This window comes from Hemiscyllium ocellatum, chromosome 3 (genome assembly GCF_020745735.1).
Source record: "Hemiscyllium ocellatum isolate sHemOce1 chromosome 3, sHemOce1.pat.X.cur, whole genome shotgun sequence".
NCBI lineage: Eukaryota > Metazoa > Chordata > Chondrichthyes > Orectolobiformes > Hemiscylliidae > Hemiscyllium > Hemiscyllium ocellatum.
In genome coordinates this window covers 82,586,837-82,607,480 of record NC_083403.1, presented here as the reverse complement: position 1 = coordinate 82,607,480, position 20,644 = coordinate 82,586,837, and the positions used below count along the sequence as shown (strand labels likewise).

The 20,644-nt window shown below is 40.7% G+C and overlaps 1 protein-coding gene across 6 annotated transcripts in view; it reads right to left on the bottom strand.

Annotated features, from left to right (window-relative positions):
• The window catches only part of itsn2b (intersectin 2b), a 199,066-nt gene that overhangs the window by 77,502 nt on the left and 100,920 nt on the right, over window positions 1-20,644 (bottom strand). For all 6 annotated transcript variants that reach the window (XM_060851287.1, XM_060851286.1, XM_060851284.1 and 3 more), the window contains one exon: window positions 19,237-19,376. In XM_060851287.1, coding sequence (XP_060707270.1) covers window positions 19,237-19,376 — 140 coding nt within the window. The remainder of the gene's footprint in view (window positions 1-19,236; window positions 19,377-20,644) is intronic.

The window sequence follows — 20,644 nt, the reverse complement described above, 5'->3', positions numbered from 1 at the left end:
AAGATGACTGAAGCTCCAGTGAACATATTTTGCTAATGAAACATACTAAAAGTTGTAAATGTTGATGACTTATAATCTTTATGCTTTTCTTCTGAATTTTTTTTTGTATTTTGAACTGTACTTTTCAGTTCAAAGGACAATCAGGTATTTGCAATCAGAAATCTTAGAAGTATCCAGGTTTTGTAGTTTTAAAGATGAGATTGTTGGTCAAACAGCTAAAGTTCATTTACTTGTTCATGAATGTCTTTATGTCGTTCCTTTCACTCAAATTCATGAAAACACAAACCTCAAAATTACAGGGTCTATCAATATCACATACTTCCCAAATCTGAAAAGATCCTGGTTAACTATAGGTGAAAAGAAATCATGTAAAAGGACAGAATTCCAGCAAACTGGTTCAAGATGAAAAATTCTAATATTATAAATATTTGTCTTAGTTTTAACAGAAATTTGCCTTAGATGATTAATGTCTAATCATGGAAAACAATCCACAATATGAAAGTAGCAAACAATTGTAGTAGTTGAAAATATAATTTATTTCTAAACTATAATACCAATGTAGAGTCTGGGAAAGTGGTGTATTATCAGTTGCTATTTTAAGGTTAGATTATGGGGCGGTAATACATTAATCGCTTTTAATCTTGACCCTATCAATCTTTGAACGCAGTAGGTTTCTGTTCTGGTTCAAAAATTTACAAAGACTAAATGAAGAGTACAATAAATTTTTCTGGTGCAGTTTACCCAGCTTTTTGCAGAAAGCCATGTGCCAACAGCAAGTGATGGGAGAATGTTCAATGACCATCTTCTAATGGATAAACACTTTATTCAGCATGAAACTACTCCATACTTCACATTGTCATAGCAATCAATACAACGCAAGTCTCCATTGAAAAACTATGTTGGCCCCAATTTTCCCTTTGACATCTTGTTGCAAGGCACTTGCCTAGTTGCTGTTAAGCTATTTTACAAAATTAGCAAGATTTTAATTGACTCTGTTCAAATATTAATACACATTCTATAAGTGGGAAAACACCTGGGTTGGGGGTGGGGTGTGCAGGGCAGTTGGCAACAGGACAAAATCTCAAATCTCAATCTTCTTCTACTTTTATTCAATGGCTTTTGCCAATAGGAAGTTAACACTACAGAAGAGGAGAATACTTAAAAATTAAGATTTGCTCTTCTTTTTAATCTCATAAGCTCATGAATAAAAACAAACAACCTGAAATCAAAAGAAAACAAGCTGAAATATCATCTTACTTTATCAAGGAATTCTATCTCCAATTTTCCCCTTGATTCAACTTTTAAAGCAGTGACGGTATGTCATGAAGAACTCTTCTACTAACAATTGAATGCTCCTCTCATCCCTTCTTGAACCCATCCCAGATTCTCCAAGCCTGTCACATTATTAGAGTTAAATGGGCAGATGATGGAGAGAGAAAAGTTGATAAAACACCTCATCCACTCTCACATATTCCTTCGAAAATCTTTGTAATATTTTACGGGCAAGAATCTAGGAGCAACAGCTTTCCCTAACTCATGAAACAAAATACTGGCTGCACTGGGAAGGGTGAATGGGAAAGAGCCCTGGGATTATTTTCAGACTTGTCTCAATAAATACGGCAGTCTTTATTCCATTATTTGCTAGCAATATTGCCATTTTGGATTGCACTGTACTTGAATAAACTTTGCTGTCATAGAAGGAAAAATTGAAGCCAATGTGTAAATAATTCAATACAAGCAGATCAGCAAGAAAAAACAAAATGATCTGAGATTAATAGGGTTATTAAATAGTGAAATAAAGATAGAAAGCATTAGTAAGTCTGGCACGGAAAAAAATAGCAGCCAACAATGAAGTATGACTAAATACAGCACATAGTATGCAATGATGGACAACTGATGACTACTGAAATTGCAAAGTATGGATTGTGTTTTACTGCTTACTGTCATTTTGTTAATATATCACAGGCACTGCAACTCTAAAGAGGAAATAGCATAGAGGATAGCTATTGCATTCAAGAGGCACTGGAGATTGTTCAATAGTACTTACAGTCTTCACTTCAATTACAAGTGACTGATGCAGCATCATCACGATCAGGATCAGAGAAAGTTTGTAGTACACCCTACCAAATATTTAAAGACCTAACCACATAATTACATTAAAAGCACAAAATCACCATGGGAGACAATTATGATCCTGACTGATATAACCATTTTTAGAATTCACTGGTCTGTTTTGCATTAGTTTGTTTCTGACTGTTGTGTATTTTTAATTTAATTGCCAGGTATCAGTGGATTAAAAAGCCATTTACCAATTTAAAATTGACATTTGGGTAATTTTGTGTTATTCAACTATATAACTAGGAACTGAAGTGAGACAGCACCTAACTCAGGTTTTTTTTCTATAAAATTATACACTTTTTTTCAAAAAACATGGCTCGAACTTTTTTTTTAAAAAATGGAATTGCATTTACTGAGCTTTTGGAGAGGCATACACATGGATGACTCTAGAGTGAGATTATTTTTTAGTCAGAGACTGAGAGCTGTATGCTGGTCTACTTGTTCAGCTACGTAGTTGATTTTATGTAGGACTTATATTTCTTATTCCTTATTTTTTGCATGCTTAATGTTAACTCTTTGGGTAAAACGGGGTAGTGTATTTTATATATAAGATGCTATTGTAAGCTGCTCCTTTTTTAAGATTAATGACATTGAGGGGATACAAGAGACAAAGAGTTATAGGGCTAGTAGATTTCAGGAAGTGATTACACAGCAGGATCAGTCAGATTGCTGAATGACGGTCAGGAAAGGTAAGAAGGTAGTTCCAAAGTCTCCTGTGGTTATTCCTCTTTGAAATTCAGGTTTGGGTATTGTGGAAAATGATTGCTTCTCAGAGGAAAATGGAAGAGACAGTCAGATCTTGGGTACTAAGAATGAATCTTATGTAGGCAGGGTTTGACAAACCTAAAAGAATAATGGTTATAGAGGACTCTTCTGTCAAGGGCACAGACAGGAGATTTGGCAGCAGTGAACACGAATCTAGGATACTCTGTTGCTTTCCTGGTATCAGGATTAAGGACATCTCAACACAATTAAAGCATATTGTTAAAATGGAGGATAAGAAACCAGAAATTATTGTACACGTTGGTAGGAATGACATAGTTATATCAAAGATTAAGGCTTTACAGAGTGAACATAAGACGAAGAAAAAATAACTTGAGAAGTAGTAATATCTGGTTTACTCCTGGTGCCAAATTCAAATGAGGGAAAGAATAAAGGAGATAAATCAATGGGTGAAGAGATCGTGTAACATTCAGGGATTCAGTTTCTTGGATCATTGGGATCGCTTCTGGGACAGAAAACAGGGTCCCCAAAGGATGGGTTTCACTTGTACTGAAAAGAGATCAATATCCTAGTGGAGAGATTTGCTAATTCCATTATGGGATACTGTAAACTATTACAGAGACAGGGTAGAGGGATCCTAAGTAGCAGAGTAAATTGAAAGAGAAATGAGAATGGTTTTTGAACCTGAAAAGAACAACTTAATTAGAAAAGGTAGATAAGAATAAGTCAGAGAATGAGGTAACTGAAGAATTAAACTGCATTTATTTCAATGCAGGGATCATATAGGCAAGGCCGATGAACTCAGGGCATGTTTGGGAACATGGGAGTGGGATATCACAGCTATTTCAAAAACTTGGTTGAGGGTTAGACAGGCCAGGCAACTCAATGTTCCAGGTTTCTGATGCTATAGGAAGGACAGAAAGGGGGGCAAAAGAGGAGTGGTGTTTTACTGCTGTAACTGAAGTTTTTTTGTAAAATCATCCAGTGGAAATATGTGGGTTGAAATTCGAAATAAAAATGGAATGATCACCTTGATGGATTGTACTATAGACCTTCCCCCCCCCACCCAGTCAGAGGGAAGTTGAGAAATAAATATGTAGAGATATTTCAGATATAAATAACAATAATAAAAGTTATAATAGAAGGTGATTTTACTTTTCCAAACATGGCTCACTCTCTCGGCGGAGCAGGTAACGGCTGTCTGGTGGTGTTTTTTTAAGTCGCGGGTATAGTCCAGTTTTTGTTTTTTAACGGCTAAAATTTAAAGTTTTTTTAAGCGCCTAGCGGACCCGGAAGCTGGTGTCGCGCTAGGTTACCTGGGAAAGTTTTTTTCTTATAAAAGCGCCGACCCTGTCCCCGTTGCTCAGAAGGGAAGGGTGGAGAAAGATAGAGCGATAGTTATTGGGGACTCAATAGTGAGTGGCACAGATAGGTGGTTTTGTGGGGGCGACAGACTCACGATTGGTATGTTGCCTCCCAGGTGCAAGGGTACGTGATGTCTCTGATCATGTTTTCCGGGTCCTTAAGGGGGAGGGGGAGGGGGAGCAGCCCCAGGTCGTGGTCCACGTTGGCACCAACGACATAGGTAGGAAGAGGGGTGAGGATGTTAGGCAGACTTTCAGGGAGCTAGGTTGGAAGCTCAGAGCTAGAACAGAGTTGTTGTCTCTGGTTTGTTACCCGTGCCACGTGATAGAGAGTCGAGGAATAGGGAGAGAGAACAGTTAAATGCGTGGCTACAAGGATGGTGCAGGAGGGAGGGATTCCGGTTTCTGGACAACTGGGGTTCTTTCTGGGGAAGGTGGGACCTCTATAAACAGGATGGTCTACACCTGAACCTGAGGGGCACCAGTATCCTTGGGGGGAGGTTTGCTAGTGCTCTTTGGGAGGGTTTAAACTAACTCTGCAGGGGCATGGGAACCTGAACTGTAGCTTTAGGGTACAGGACCTTGACTGTAGGGAGGTTAGGAACAAGGCATCGATCTCGAAGGAGGGTGCCTGTAAACAGGAAGGTGGCTTGAAGTGTGTATACTTCAATGCCAGAAGTATAAGAAATAAGGTAGGTGAACTTGCAGCGTGGGTTGGTAACTGGGACTTCGATGTTGTGGCCATTACAGAGACGTGGGTAGAACAGGGACAGGAATGGCTGTTGCAGGTTCCAGGGTTTAAATGTTTCAGCAGGGTCAGAGATGGGGGTAAAAGAGAGGGGAGGTGTGGCATTGCTTGTCAGGGATAGTATTTCAGCGGTGGAAAGGACGATGGAGGAAGACTCGCCATCTGAGGTAGTTTGGGCTGAGGTTAGAAATAAGAAAGGTGAGGTCACCCTGTTAGGAGTTTTCTACAGGCCTCCTAATAGTCCGAGAGAAGTAGAGGAAAGTATTGCGAGGATGATTCAGGAGAAGAGTGAAAGTAGCAGGGTGGTTGTTATGGGGGACTTTAACTTCCCAGATATTGACTGGGAAAGCTATAGCTCGAGTTCATTAGATGGGTCGGTGTTTGTCCAATGTGTGCAGGAGGGTTTCCTGACACAATATGTAGACAGGCCAACAAGAGGTGAGGCTATACTGGATTTGGTTCTAGGTAATGAACCAGGCCAGGTGTTAGACTTGGAGGTAGGTGAGCACTTCGGGGACAGTGACCACAACTCAGTGACTTTTACTCTAGTGATGGAGAGGGATAAGTGTGCACTGCAGGGCAAGAGTTATAGCTGGGGGCAGGGAAATTATGATGCGGTGAGGAATGACCTAGGATGCGTGGATTGGAAAAATAGGCTTCAAATGATATGTGGAGATTGTTCAAGGAACAGCTATTGGGTGTCCTTGATAAGTATGTACCAGTCAGGTAGGGAGTAAAGGGTCTTGCGAGGGACCCGTGGTTTAATAAGGAATTGGAATCCCTTGTGAAAGGGACGAGGGCGGCCTATGTAAAGATGAGGCGTGAAGGTTCAGTTGGGGCGATTGAGAGTTATAAGGTAGCCAGGAAGGATCTAAAGAGAGAGCTAAGAGCAGCGAGAAGGGGACATGAAAAGTCCTTAGTTGGTAGGATTAGGGAAAACCCAAAGGCTTTCTATAGGTATGTCAGGAATAAAAGGATGACTAGGGTAGGTATCGGTCCAGTCAAGGATAGTAGTAGGAATTTGCGCGTGGAGGCGGAGGAGATTGGAGAGACACTGAATGAATACTTTTCGTCAGTATTCACTCAGGAACAGGACACTATTGCTGATGTGAATATTGAGTCACAAGTGATTAGAATGGATGACCTTGAGGTATGTAGGGAAGAGGTCTGGGGAATACTGGAAAGGATGAAAATAGATAAGTCCCCTGGGCCTGATGGCATTTATCCTAGGATCCTCTGGGAAGCTAGGGAGGAGATAGCGGAGCCATTGGCCTTAATTTTTATGTCATCGTTGTCTACGGGAATAGTGCCAGAAGACTGGAGGATAGCGAATGTGGTCCCCTTGTTCAAGAAGGGGAGTAGGGATAGCCCTAGTAACTATAGGCCAGTGAATCTCACTTCTGTTGTGGGCAAAGTCTTTGAGAGAATTGTAAGGGATAGGATTTATGAACATCTGGATAGGAATAATGTGATCAAGGACAGTCAGCATGGTTTTGTGAAGGGCAGGTCGTGCCTCACAAACCTTATTGAGTTCTTTGAGAAGGTGACCAAGGAAGTGGACGAGGGTAAAGCAGTAGATGTGGTGTATATGGATTTTAGCAAGGCGTTCAATAAGGTACCCCATGGTAGGCTAATGCAAAAACTACAGAGGTATGGCATTGAGGGTGCATTAGAAGTTTGGATTAGGAATTGGCTGGCTGGATGGAGACAGAGGGTAGTAGGTGATGGTATAGGTTCATCTTGGAGTGCAGTTACTAGCGGTGTTCCACAAGGATCTGTTTTGGGACCATTGCTGTTTGTCATTTTTATAAATGACCTAGAGGAAGGGCTTGAAAGCTGGGTGAGCAAGTTTGTGGATGACACGAAAGTCGGTGGAGCTGTGGACAGCGAAGAAGGATGTGGCAGGTTACAGCGGGATATAGATAAGTTGCAGAGCTGGGCAGAAAGGTGGCAAATGGAGTTCAATGTAGCTAAGTGTGAAGTCATTCACTTTGGTAGTGGTAACAAGAAGATGGATTACTGGGCTAATGGTAGGCTACTTGGTAGTGTGGATGAGCAGAGGGATCTTGGTGTCCATGTACACAGAGCTCTGAAAATTGCCACCCAGATAAATAGTGCTGTGAAGAAGGCATATGGCGTAATGGGCTTTATTGGTAGAGGAATTGAGTTCCGGAATCCTGAGGTCATGTTACAGTTGTATAAGACTCTGGTGCGGCCTCATCTGGAGTATTGTGTGCAGTTTTGGTCGCCATACTATAGGATGGATGTGGAGGCATTGGAACGAGTGCAGAGGAGGTTTACCAGGATGTTGCCTGGCATGGTGGGAAGATCGTATGAGGAAAGGCTGAGGCACTTGGGGCTGTTCTCATTGGAGAAAAGAAGGTTTAGGGGAGATTTGATAGAGGTGTACAAGATGATTAGGGGTTTAGATAGGGTTGACAGTGAGAACCTTTTTCCACTAATGGAGTCAGCTGTTACTAGGGGACACAGCTTTAAATTAAGGGGTGGTAGGTATAGGACAGATGTTAGGGGTAGATTCTTTACTCAGCGGGTTGAGAGTTCATGGAATGCCCTGCCAGTAGCAGTGGTGGACTCTCCCTCTTTATGGTCATTTAAGCGGGCATTGGATAAGCATATGGAGGTTATTGGGCTAGTGTAGGTTAGGTAGGCTTTGGTCGGCGCAACATCGAGGGCCGAAGGGCCTGTACTGCGCTGTATTGTTCTATGTTCTATGGATTGGGACTACAATAGTGTTAAAAGCTTGGATGGTGAGCAATTTGTTAAGGCGCTCAAGAACATTTTATTTATCAATATGTAAACGTTCCTGCAAGAGGAGGAGCAACGCTTGATCTTCTCTTGGGTAATAAAACAGAGCAAGTGAATAAGGATCACTTTAGGTCCAGTGATCAGAATTCTATTTGTTTCAAATAGTTATTAAAATAGATACAGCTTCCATAAAAATTAAAGCTTTTAATTCAAGTAAGGCAAATTTTAATGGTATGAGACAAGAACTTTCAAAAATTAATTGAAGTACGCTGTACACAGATAAAGGGATGTCCGGTATGAATGAGGCTTTCAAACATGTGGTAACGAGAGCTCAGAGTCATTAAGTTCTTATTAGAGTGAAAGGTAAGGCTGGGTAGGATTAGAGAACATCGACGAACAAAAATATTGAGGTTCTAGCCAAGCATAAGGAAGAATCATACGAGATATTAACAACTGGGTTCAAATAAATCTCTTGAATAGTACAAAGAATGCAGGGCACTCTTTAAAAGAGATCAGGAAAGCAAAGGTAAATAAGGTTAAGAATAATCCAAATAGATTCTACAAGTACATTAAGAGCAAAACAGCAGCCAGAGTGAGAGGGTAGGGCCCCCTAAAGATCATAGAGGCCATCTTTGTGTTAACCATCAGGAAGTGGGAAAGATATTAAATGAAAATTTCAGATCAGTTTTTACAGTGGAGAAAGAAAAGCTAGACAACTCAGGAAAATTAATATTAGCGTTTTGAAAACAGTCCACATTACAGAAGAGAAGGTATGGAGGTCTGAGAAAATATAAAGGTGGATAAATCTCCAGGACCTGATCTACTGTTACCCCGGTTTTGAGGGAAGATGGGGAGGAAGTTAAGTGTCCCCTCGTTGAAATATTCGTACCATCCATAAACACAAGTGAAGTGCTGAATGACTGGATAGTGGCTAACGTTGTGTCTTGTTTTACAAATGGCTGTAAGGAGAAGCCTAGGAACCACAGACCCAAGCGTCTGACTTTGGTAATGGGTAAGTTGTCAGAAGTAAATCTGAAAACTAGGACTTTTATGCAATTGGAGAGACAAGAAATGATTAGGGATAGTCAACATGGTTTTGTGCAAGATAAATAGTGTCTCACAAACTTGATTGAGTTTTTTTGAGAAAGTAACCAAGAAGAGTAGTGAGGGCAGAGCAGTAGATATTATTAAAGCCAGGTAGAGTCACTGAGTAATAGAGATATATATCATGGAAAAAGACACTTCCATCCAACCCATCCATGCCAACCAGATATTCCAACCCAATCTAGTCCCACCTGCCAGCACCTGGCCCATATCCCTCCAAATCCTTCCTATTCATATACCCACCCAGATGCCTTTCAAATGTTGCAATTGTACCAGCCTCCACCACTTCCTCTGGCAGCTCATTCCATACAGGCACCACCCTCTGCGTGAAAAGGTTGCTCCTTGGGTCTCTTTTAAACTTTTCCCCTCTCACCCTAAACCTATGCCCTCTAGTTCTGGACTCACTGATCCCAGGAAAAAGGCTTTGTCTATTTATCCTAGCCATGTCCCTCATGATTTTGTAAACCTCTATAAGGTCACCTCTCAGCCTCCGATACTCCAGGGAAAATTCTATTCAACCTCTCCCTACAGCTCAAATCCTCCAACCCTGGCAATATCCTTGTAAATCTTTTCTGAACCCTTTCAAGTTTACAACATCATTCCTGTAGGAAGGAGACCAGAACTGCATACAATATTCCAAAAGTGGCCTAACCAATGTCCTGTAAAGTTGCAACATGACCTCCCAACTCCTGTACTCAATACTGTGACCAATAAAGAAAGCATACCAAACGCCTTCTTCACTATCCTATCTACCTGCGACTCCACTTTCAAGGAGCTATGAACCTGCACTCCCAGGTCTCTTTGTTCAGCAACACACCCTAGGATCTTACCATTAAGTTTATAAGTCCTGCTAAGATTTGCTTTCCCAAAATGCAGAACCTCGCATTTATCCGAATTAAACTCCATCTACCACTTCTCAGTCCATTGGCCCATCCGATCAAGATCAAAATCTAAGGTAACCTCCTTCACTGTCCACTACACCTCTAATTTTGGTGTCATCAGCAAACTTACTAACTATACGTCTTATGCTCTCATCCAAATCAGTTATACAATTGACAAAAAGTAGAGGACCCAGCTCCGATCCTTGTTGCACACCAGTGGTCACAGGCCTCCAGTCTGAAAAATAACCCACCACCACCACTCTGTCTTCTACCTTTGAGCTAGTTCTGTATCCAATGGAGAGATCACCCTGTATTCCGTGAGATCTAACCTTGCTCATCAGTCTCACGGGGAACCTTGCTGAATGCCTCACTGAAATCCATATATAGATCACATCCACCACTCTGCCCTCATCAACCCTTTGTTACTTCTTCAAGAAACTCAATCAAGTTTGTGAGACATGATTTCCCACGCTTAAAGTCATGTTCACTATCCCTAATTGGTCCTCGCCTTTCCAAATACATGTACATCCTATCCCTCAGGATTCCCTCCAACAACTTGCCCACTACTGACGTCAGGCTCACTAGTCTATGGTTCCCTAGCTTGTTCTTACCACCTTTCTTAAACAATGGCACCATGTTAGCCAACCTCCAGTCTTCTAGCACCTTACTTGTGACTATCAAGGATACAAATATCTCAGGAAGAGGTCCAGCAATCACTGAAATCTCCTTACAAATTTGTTTCTCAATTTTCCTCTGACTATTAGGGGGTCTATAATACAACCTCAGTAAGGTGACCATCCCTTTCCTATTTCTCAGTTCCACCCAAATAATTCCCTGGATGTATTTCCAGGAATATCTTCCCTAAGTACACCTGTAATGTTACCCCTTATTAAAAATGCCACTCTCCCTCCTCTCTTGCCTCCCTTTCTATCTTTCCTATAGCATTTGTATCCTGGAACATTAAGCTGTCAGTCCTGTCCATCTCTGAGCCATATTTCTGTAATTGCTATGATATCCCAGTCCCATGTTCCTAACCATGCCCTGAGTTCATCTGCCTTCCCTGTTAGGTCCCTTGCATTGAAGTAAATGCAGTTTAATTTATCAATGCTACCTTATTCTCGGTTTTGTCCCTGCCTGCCCTGACTGTTTTGACTTGCCTTTGTTCTCAACTGTACCAGTCTCAGATTGAAATCTTTCCTCACTATCTCCCTGGGTCCCCTCCAACCTTCCTAGTTTAAATCCTCCCGAGCAACTCTAGCAAATCTCCCTGCCAGTATGTTAGTACCCTTCCAATTTAGGTGCAATCTCTCCTTTTGTACAGGTCACTTCTACCCCAAAACAGCTTCCAATGATCCAAAAATGTGAATCCTTCTCCTGTACACCAGCTCCTCAGCCATGCATTCATCTGCTCTATCCTATTGATGCCCTCACTAGCTTGCAGCACCAGGAGTAATCCAGATATTACTACTCTCGAGGACCTCCTTTTTAAATTCCTACCTAACTCTCTATAATCTCTCTTCAGAATCTCAACCTTTTCCCTTGCTATGTCGTTGGTTCCAATGTGTACAATGACCTCGTGCTGGCCCCTCTCCCCCTTGAGATATCCTTGATCCTGACACCAGGGAAGCAACATACCATTCCTGATTTTCCACTGCTGGCCACAGAAACGTCTGTCTGTACCTCGGACTAGAGATTCCCCAACACAATCGATCGCTTGGAACCAGACTTGCCTCTCATTACACTAGAGCCAGTCTCAATACCAGAAACATGTCCATTTGTGCTACATTCCCCTAAGAATTCATCACCCCCTTCATTTTCCAAAACAGCATACTTGTTTGAAATGGGGATAGCTACAGAAGACTCCTGCACTACCTGCCTAACTCTCTTACCTTTCCTGGAATTAACCTATCTATGTGACTGTATCTGAGAATTCCATCCCCCACCCCCCTCCAATAACTGTCATCTATCACATCCCCTTGCTCTTGTAAATTCCTCATTGCCTCTAATTGCCTCTCCAACTGATCCATTCGATCTGATAGGATTCACAACCAATGGCATTTATTGCAGATAAAACTTCAGTAACCTGTAAACTCTCCCTAAACTCCCACATCCTACAAGAACAGCATATCATCACTCTAAGGGCCATTTTTGTTTCTTTCGATCTACAGACCCAGAAAATAGCACTGGCTTATTTCTCTACAAAATACTGCTCCAGGTTAAGTTAATATTTATGGCTTATATTTTAAGTTTAATAAAGAGACATAGCTCAATAAAACATATCAAGAAAGAACCCACTCTACTCACTACTGCAGACTTATTTTAAGGCAGCTCTTAAAATCCACTTATCTGTTTCTGTGCTGTCACCTCACCCAGACAGGTTCCTCCAAGATCAGTTGTGAATTTCACTGTTTTTAAAATTCCCCAGACACATTCCGATAAATGAATTCAACAATAAAAGGCACTAACTGTTAACTCTCTCAGTTGGCAATGTGGTTTTCTTTCTCTTTGTCTCTCTCTCTCTCTCCATCCTCACCATGTGCTTCCTTTGTCTGTTCTTCTCCCGTTTAAAAGTGCTGTTGTTCTAATCTTTTTTCTCTCAAGTTCCAAAACAATGCAACAGCATGTAAACAGTAATTGCTGCTCCTGGAATTCGAAGATGTAACTTCCGACAGCTAAAACACTTCAAAAATGAGCAGCTGTTACAGCCAGAAATTTGAGTATAGAAGTTGGGGCATGATGTTGAGGTTGTACAGAGGTTACTTCTGGAGTACTGTGTCCAGTTCTGGTCCCTTTGTTATAGGGAAGATATTATTAAGCTGGAGAGGTTTTGGCAGAGATTTACCAGGATGATGCTGAGAATGGAAGGTATGGGTTAAGGATAGGCTGGGACCTTTTTTCACTGGATCAGAGAAGGTTGAGAGGAGACCTTATAGAGGTTAATAGGGTCATGAGATGAATAGATAAGGCAGGTGTTGTTTCCCTAGGGTGGTGGACTTCAAGATAAGGGGGCATATTTTTGATGTGAGAGGAGAAAGATTTTAAAAAAGTGGGTCAATTATTTTTATTTTTACAGAGAGTGTAGTTCGTATGTGCGTTGAATTTTCTGAGGAAATGGTAGATGTAGGTACAGTTACAATGTTTAAAAGATACTTAGGTAAATATATGAATAAAACATGTTTGGAGGGATATGGGTCAAGCGCAGGCAGGTGGGACTAGTTTAATTTGGGAACATGGTTGGCATGAAGGTCTGTTTCCATACTGTATGACTCTATAACTTACTTTATGTGGAACCATATAAAGATGACCACATTCTTGAGGCAAAAGGGCATATTTCTATGATTTAGCACATTTGAATTTAAATATTTGTTAATCTGGCTAAATTCACCCGTTAAACATTGTGTTTCTCAAAAGGAACAGCTATTACTGTGGAACAAATGTTCTGATTGCGGTATGCAATAGATCAGTGTATGCTTATTGTTTTTTTTTAAATCATCATCTTTTCCAGAAACTAGGAAAAGCCCAAACACACTAACACATATGCCCCTTTATGTAAAATTGGAAAATATCTTATTATAAAAATAAATATTTTAATATATACATTTTTCTAATCATGCAAGAATTTACAATGGAAAATGGGTGACATTGTGCTGAATCTCTGTATGGCTACAATATTTTTACTGGTCAATTGATGGCTCTGCTTGTTAAATAAACAATGCCCTGAAAGATTTATTGGTGACTGCTCAAAATCTTGGTCCTGTGCACTGAGGATATATTGTCAATAAAGCAAAAAACAGTAAATGACAGAAACAGTAAGACATGAAAGCAGGAAGAGAATAAGATATTTTTTCAGCAAATAACCTTCAATAAAAGGAACAAGCTGCTGAGACAGCCCAACAGAGAGAGAAGGCACTCAAGTACAAAGTCGTCCAATTTGTCACACTGTAAAATAACAAAGTTGGGAAATAAATAAACAAAAGATCTGTTTTTAACTGAATGCACAGAAACAATGCTGTGGCCAACAACAGAATATGCTTAAGAAGTGCATCATAAAAGAAAAGTAAGGGGGGGGAAATCAAATTTCTCGCAACTGGTCTGTGAATCTAATATTGGATTTTCAACAGGATTCTGCCCCTTTAAATGTAACCAAATACATTAATTTAACAGATTAAGCAAGTTAATGCATGAGTAAATATATCAATAATTTCAACCATTGTCCTAATTTTCTCTAATTTCACCATAATTATCAATCAAATAAGTTCAAAGGGTTCAGAAAAGATTTACAAGGATGTTGCCAGGGTTGGAGGGCTTGAGCTGTAGGAAGAGGCTGAATAGGCTGGGGCTGTTTTCCCTGGAGCATTGAAGGCTGAGGGGTGACCTTATAGTGGTTTATAAAATGATGAGGAGCATGGATAGGATAAATAGACAAGGTCTTTTCCCCCCAGGGTAGCGGAGTCCAAAACTAGAGGACACACAAGTGAGGGGGGGAAGATTTAAAGGTTGCCCTAAGGGGCAACCTTTTCACACAGTGGTGATACATATAGGGAATGAGCTGTCATAGGAAGTGCTGGATACTGGCACACTTACAACATTTAGAAGGCATCTGGATGGATATATGTATAGGAAGGGTTTAGACAGATATGGACCACATACTGGCGAATGGGACTAGATTTATTTAGGATATCTGGACAGCATGGATGAGTCAAACTGAAGGGTCTGTTTCCATGCTGTACAGCTCTATGATTCTATGAGCTCCTACAAGTTGGAGTTTCACAATCAGGATATATATTCTTTTAATAGTAATTTCGAAAAGGTGAGTAAAATTCAGAGCAGACAAAGTCAGAGCTTTCTAACAGCCAACTGATCATCATTATCTGGTGCAGTCTCCTTGGAAATACCTCTGCCAACCAAACAACATCCTCCACCTAGAAAGTATAAAAGTTATTTTCCCTTTATATTGATATTTATTGAGAATTGTCCAGATGAGTACATATGCAAAACTCAACAAACTGTATTTTTGTCAGCAACATTTGGAAAAAAAAACTGCTTTCGGAATAATATCGAAAGAAATTTACAATACTGAAGTGAAACAGAAATGCCATTATAGTTGCAGGCAAGTCTTAAGAAAATGTTCAATCTGTCTGACCCATTTAGAATTTCACTGTTCTTCATTGTTGAAGCGGCTAAGTTTTTGTGTATCAGAATCCAATTCAACAGTCATGTTAATTCTCCCATTCCACTCTTATTCGTTTTCTCTTTGATCCAAACATTAGTGAATATGTGGATCCTTCCCCATGCTGGTGGCTGTTTCTTTCAATATACTATATTTCTCTACAATTTTACTCCCAAGCTCCTGTAATCTGTGTCATTCTTTTACTCCATTATTCTTTATTGCATCATTTTCCCTTTTATGTTTGGCCTCTATACTTCTCTGCTTTGTATTTAACTTGGCTATCCAATGGTCTTATTCTGATTTTCTCATGTCTATTCGCAGATGGCTACGAAGATTCAGAACAACCATTATAACCAGTCCTACTGGTTTAGTCTCCAATTATTCAGATTTCTAGAGTGATTAAATATCACACCTTGTCATACTTGTGAAAAATTTCCAAAATAGCTTTCCATGGCTTCAGAAATCTACTCCAATTGCACAATAGACACTTTATGACCATACAACATGCTGATATGAAGTGTTGCCCATAAGTATTCTTTAACCTGCTGTTCAAATTGCAATGCAAGGACCTTACTGTTAGGGAAGCAGAAACATTAATAAATCCGCTCCATTTTATTTCTTGTTTTTAATAGCTACACGCTTTTGATGTCTTCAAAGCTAATCAAGAGATCTTGTATTAATTTTAAAATACATTCATCGGGAACAGATGCTTCACTAGTGGAGAGTTACACGAAGTTTTTTTTTGAAAGAAAGTATTTTTGTTGCCCGTGCTTCGGTTTCCATGCTCATTCTAACCACAGTTCTGTTTTGCTGACGGAGAAGGTATGTAAAGTATCCGACGCATGCATCGTAAAGTGACAACAGTGGGACAAGTCATGAAGATGGTCAAATGTATGAGGTTTAAAATACCAAATGTAATCACTGAAAAGTCAACATGGGAAAAGCAACCAGGCTCTCATCTTACGGACAAGTAGATAAAAGCATATCCTTCAGAATTTTAGCACAATTTATTCAAATATCAGTAACTGTGGATGTCTGTATTAGTAAAGATCATGTGCAAATTGATTATATAACTGTATAGTGGAACTGATTTGAACGGTAGTACGGAAGGAGTAGAGGCATCAACTGCAAAGAGATCAGAAAAGGTACCAAGCAGCAGTCACATGCTTGTGGGAAAGGTCAGAAACAAAGTTATTCATCCCTTTATCGAGAACTAGCATTGGGAAGTTCGTGCAGGTTTCCTTCAGGCATTCAAAGATCTTCTGAAAGTCAATTCAAAATTGACCTTGGAAAGGTTAGCAGATTCAGAGCTGAGCAGGTGGTGGGAAAAGACATATCTAAAGTGAGGGAACATATTAAGGAAGAAGAATGCAAAACAAACAACCAACTAAGAGACAAACATGGAAATACTTATCCCACTTCAAACAGAATACAACATTGAAAATGAAAATGAAAACAGAAATTGGTAGTGAGACTAAACAGGTGTGGCAGCATCTGTGGGGAGAAAATAGAGTTAATGGTTCAAGTCCAGTGACTCATCAGAACTGTTAGCAGTTCGGAAAAAAAGCCTTGGTCTTCGGTGTAAGAGGCACTTTTTATGTGGGGGGTGGGGGCGGGGGAGGGGTGGTGGCGGTGTCGGTGGCATTTGTTCGGTGGAACTGGAACCCATTCAGAGAGAAATAGAGACTGGTATGAAAGGTGTAGGTAATCAAGGAAATAATGGAAGGAAGGACTAAACCATCCCCATCCACCACCACCCTCCTCCTCTGCCTGGCTGAGCTCATCCTCACTTTGACCAACTTCTTTAATTCCTCTCACCTTCTTCTGATCAAAGGTGTTGCCATCGGTATCCATATGAGCCCCAATTATACCTATCTCTTTGCGGGTACGTGAACATTCCTTGTTGCAATCCTACCTGACCTCCCACCCCGTGGGCAACACGGTGGCACAGTGGTTAGCACTGCTGCCTCAGAGAGACCCGGGTTCAATTCGCGATCAGGCGACTGACTGTGTGGAGTTTGCACATTCTCTCCGTGTCTGCGTGGGTTTCCTCCGGATGCTCCGGTTTCCCCCCACAGTCCAAAAATGTGCAGGTTAGGTGAATTGGCCATGCTAAATTGCCCGTAGTGTTAGGTGAAGGGGTAAAGGGAGGGGTATGGGTGGGTTGCGTTTCGGCGGGTTGGTGTGGTCTTGTTGGGCCGAAGGGCCTGTTTCCATACTAAGTAATCTAACCTAATCTAATTTAATCTAAACCCTTTCTCCAGTACATCACTGACATCAGGTGCTACTTCTCCCTCACATTCTGAACTGGAAATATTTACAAACTATGTGTGTGTGCGTGTGCGTGTGCGTATATAGCAGTGAGGACTGTATACCTTTTCCCTGGGACCAACCATTCCCTACTGCCATGATCAATAGGACTCTTGGCTTTGTTTGACCCATAACCCACACTCTGCCCTCCTCCCTTTCACAACAACGAGAGGGTCCCCTGATCCTCACTTACTACCTTACGCATCCAAACAATTTTAAGCTGCCATTTCCATTACCTCCAAAGGGATGACGTCACCAGACACCTAATCCCCTCCTGTTGGCATTCTGCAGGGTCCATTCCCTCTGGGATGTTCAGGTTCACTCCTTCTTTATTACTAAAATATCCTTAAATCTTCACGGCGCCTTCCCATGCAATGGCACAAGATATAATACCTGCCCATTTATTTCCTGCCTCCAAGTCCCCAGACACACTTTCCAGCTGAAGGTGCACTTCACCTGCGCTGCATTCAATCTAGTTTACTGTATTTGCTGCTCACAGTGTGGTCTCCTCTACACTGAGGAAACAAAGCACGGACAAGGTGACCACTCTGTAGAATACCTGCACTCTGTCTGCAAAAATGACACTGAGCTTCAAGTTGTTTGCCACTTCAACACACCACCACGTTCCCACGTCAACATCTGTGTCAGTGGTTCAAGTAAGCCTCAGCGCAAACTCCAAGAACGAATCTCATTTTCCACTTGGAGACATTGCAGCCTTCAATATCAGGTTCAGTAACTTTAGAGCCCGATTCAATCCTTCTATGCTTTTTTATGCACCCCTATACTTAGTCCCATTATGGTACGGATTGCTTTTAGCAAAGTCACCCATTCTCATCTACTCCTAGGCCCATTAGAATATTATATGGGTTGATTTCAATACAGTTCACCCATTATCTTCTCTTTTTGGTTCTTATTATTATTTATTCAGCTTTTCTTCTGTCCTGGCCATTATCTTCTTGTTTACCTTCTTCTTTCATCTCTCCCTAGCTCCATCGCCACCTCTCCACCATACCCACCTCACTTCATTTTGAGCATAAGTACATTTTCCCACCTAAGAGTTTTCATGAACAGTCACCATACTCGAAAAATTAACTCTGTTTTCATCACACAAATGCTGCCAGACTAGAATTTCTCCAGCAATTTCTGTTTTTATTTCAGATCTCCATCATTTGCAGTTTTCATATTTTATTATTACAATAGAACATTTGTTCAGGACTCCTTCAAGAGGACTTTTCAAAATGATTCTCTCTATCACAGGGTAGCCAAGGTAAGGTTCACAACAGTAAATGGGATTGTGAACCAAATTTTTGGGAGTGGCAAGCCATGGAGCCACGACAGAGTGAAAAGCTGCAAGGCAACTTTAACTGCTTGCAAATATTTACAATTGCAGGTGTGGCCTAAATTATCTACCAGGAGGCCTGGCTCCTGATGAGTCAACAAAAAGGTTTCAGAAGCCCTGGGCTGGAACGAAACAGGTGATATATGCGTGGGGACACCACTACCTGCAATTTCTCCTCTGAATGACATATCATCTTGATTTGAAACGATATCACCATTTCTTCATATTGCTGCAAAAAACAAAGGTCGGGACTGCTTACCTAAAAATACTGAGGTACACCTATATCACATAGACTGAAGCAGTTCGGATGGTAGCTCACAACCACCTTCTCAAGGACCGCTAGGGTGTACAATAAGTGCTGGCCTAAAAGGAATTATAATAAGCTGGACCAATGGGTGGCTGATATCAGAACAAACAGCAGTGTCACTGGATCATACATCAGTGAAGCCCCCACTTTCAGTACTAACTCTGGCAAGTCAGTCAATCTCAGTTTGAATATTAAAATTCGTTACAGTATACCTGGCCTGAGAGATAAAAAACTAAATTAAGTAATATTCCAGTTTTGATTGCAATTCAGTGATTCAACGTGAAACAGAACAGGGAGATATTTGTTCAAAAGGGCCAGTTTAAAATCAAGAAATGGAACTGAAATTCAGAAACAGAGCAATACTTTTTCAGTTTATATAATATTGATGGTACTGTTTAGATATTACCTGTAATTGAGTATTAAAAGCATCCATTTCAGAAAGTTTGCTGGCTGTCTGTTTCTCTAGCTCATTCAGTTGTTGTCGAAGTTGTTCACAAGACTCTTTCTTTTCTGCATGATTCCGATTCAACAGCGTGAGACTTGTAGCTGAAGAACATAAATTTCATGAAATCTAGAAAACTTGTAGAATGTATATCAGTTTTGTTTTAAATGTGTAAGATTTAGCGAGTAGCCATCATTACGTTTAAAGAAGGGGACGATCACTAGACCAATAACCCAAGAGGTCCAGGCAATTGCTACAAGAAACATCTGCTAACGTGAAATAGCAAATTAGGTTAGGGATAAGTCAACAGAGATGCAGTGGCAGACATTTAAGGGGATAGTTCAGAACATGCAATACATAATTTTCAATAAGAGAAAGTTAAAGAAGGTATCAAACTTAAAGAAAGAGAATGTAATTACGCAAACAGGCAGCAGGTCAGAACAATGGAGAGGATACAAAGAGTAGCAAAGAATTAATGAGTGAAGGAAAAGAGTATTTGAGAAAGCTAGTTTGAAATACTTTTTTAAAAAATCAAAAACTAAGAGTTAAAATTCTTAAAAAGCAAAAGTTAACTAAGTGAGAATTGGTCCCATCAGCCGCGCAAATTCTTCCTCACTATCTTACATCGCGACTCTCCAAGGCTTGTCCACCATCTAAAAGACACAAGCCAGGAGTGTGATAGAATACTCCCCATGTCTGGATGAGTGCAGTTCCAACAACACTTAAGACCAACCACCACCATTCAAGACAAAAAGGTTCACTTAACTGGCACCCTACCCACAATCTTAAACACTTACTCCTTTCTTCATCAGCATGAAATATTGGCAAATACAGGATGCAACAATCCACCAAAGCTCCTTTGACAGCACCTTCTAAATGCCAACAGATGCATGGGAACACCACAATCTGCAACTTTCCCTCCAAGCCATCTTGATGTGCCTGCTCTTTCACTACCTCTGGGTTAAAACTTGGAACTTCCTTTCTAACAGCACTGTAACTATGTTTTCACGAAATGAAGTCAAGAAGGCAGCTCCCCAATCATTCTCAAAGCAATTGCGCCCTATCAATAAGTGTTGCCTTGTTAGTGATGCTCATGTCCTATGAAACAACAAAAGAAAGAGGTCTTCAACTTCCTCCTGCTCTGCAAGCATGAGAGGTAGTGTAAACAGTAACAGTCGATATCCAGAAAAGCATTATATTGTTACAATGTGGAGGTTGAACCCCTCTGCTAATTAAAACTAAAACATCCAAAAGAGCTCTCCTCACCTCGTGGTCTGCTAAAAGTGAGTGAGTGAGCCAGTGAAAACCCCTTATTTCCACTGTTAAAGAAAAAAAAGTAACAATCTATTTTCCTAACACTGTGAACCTAAAC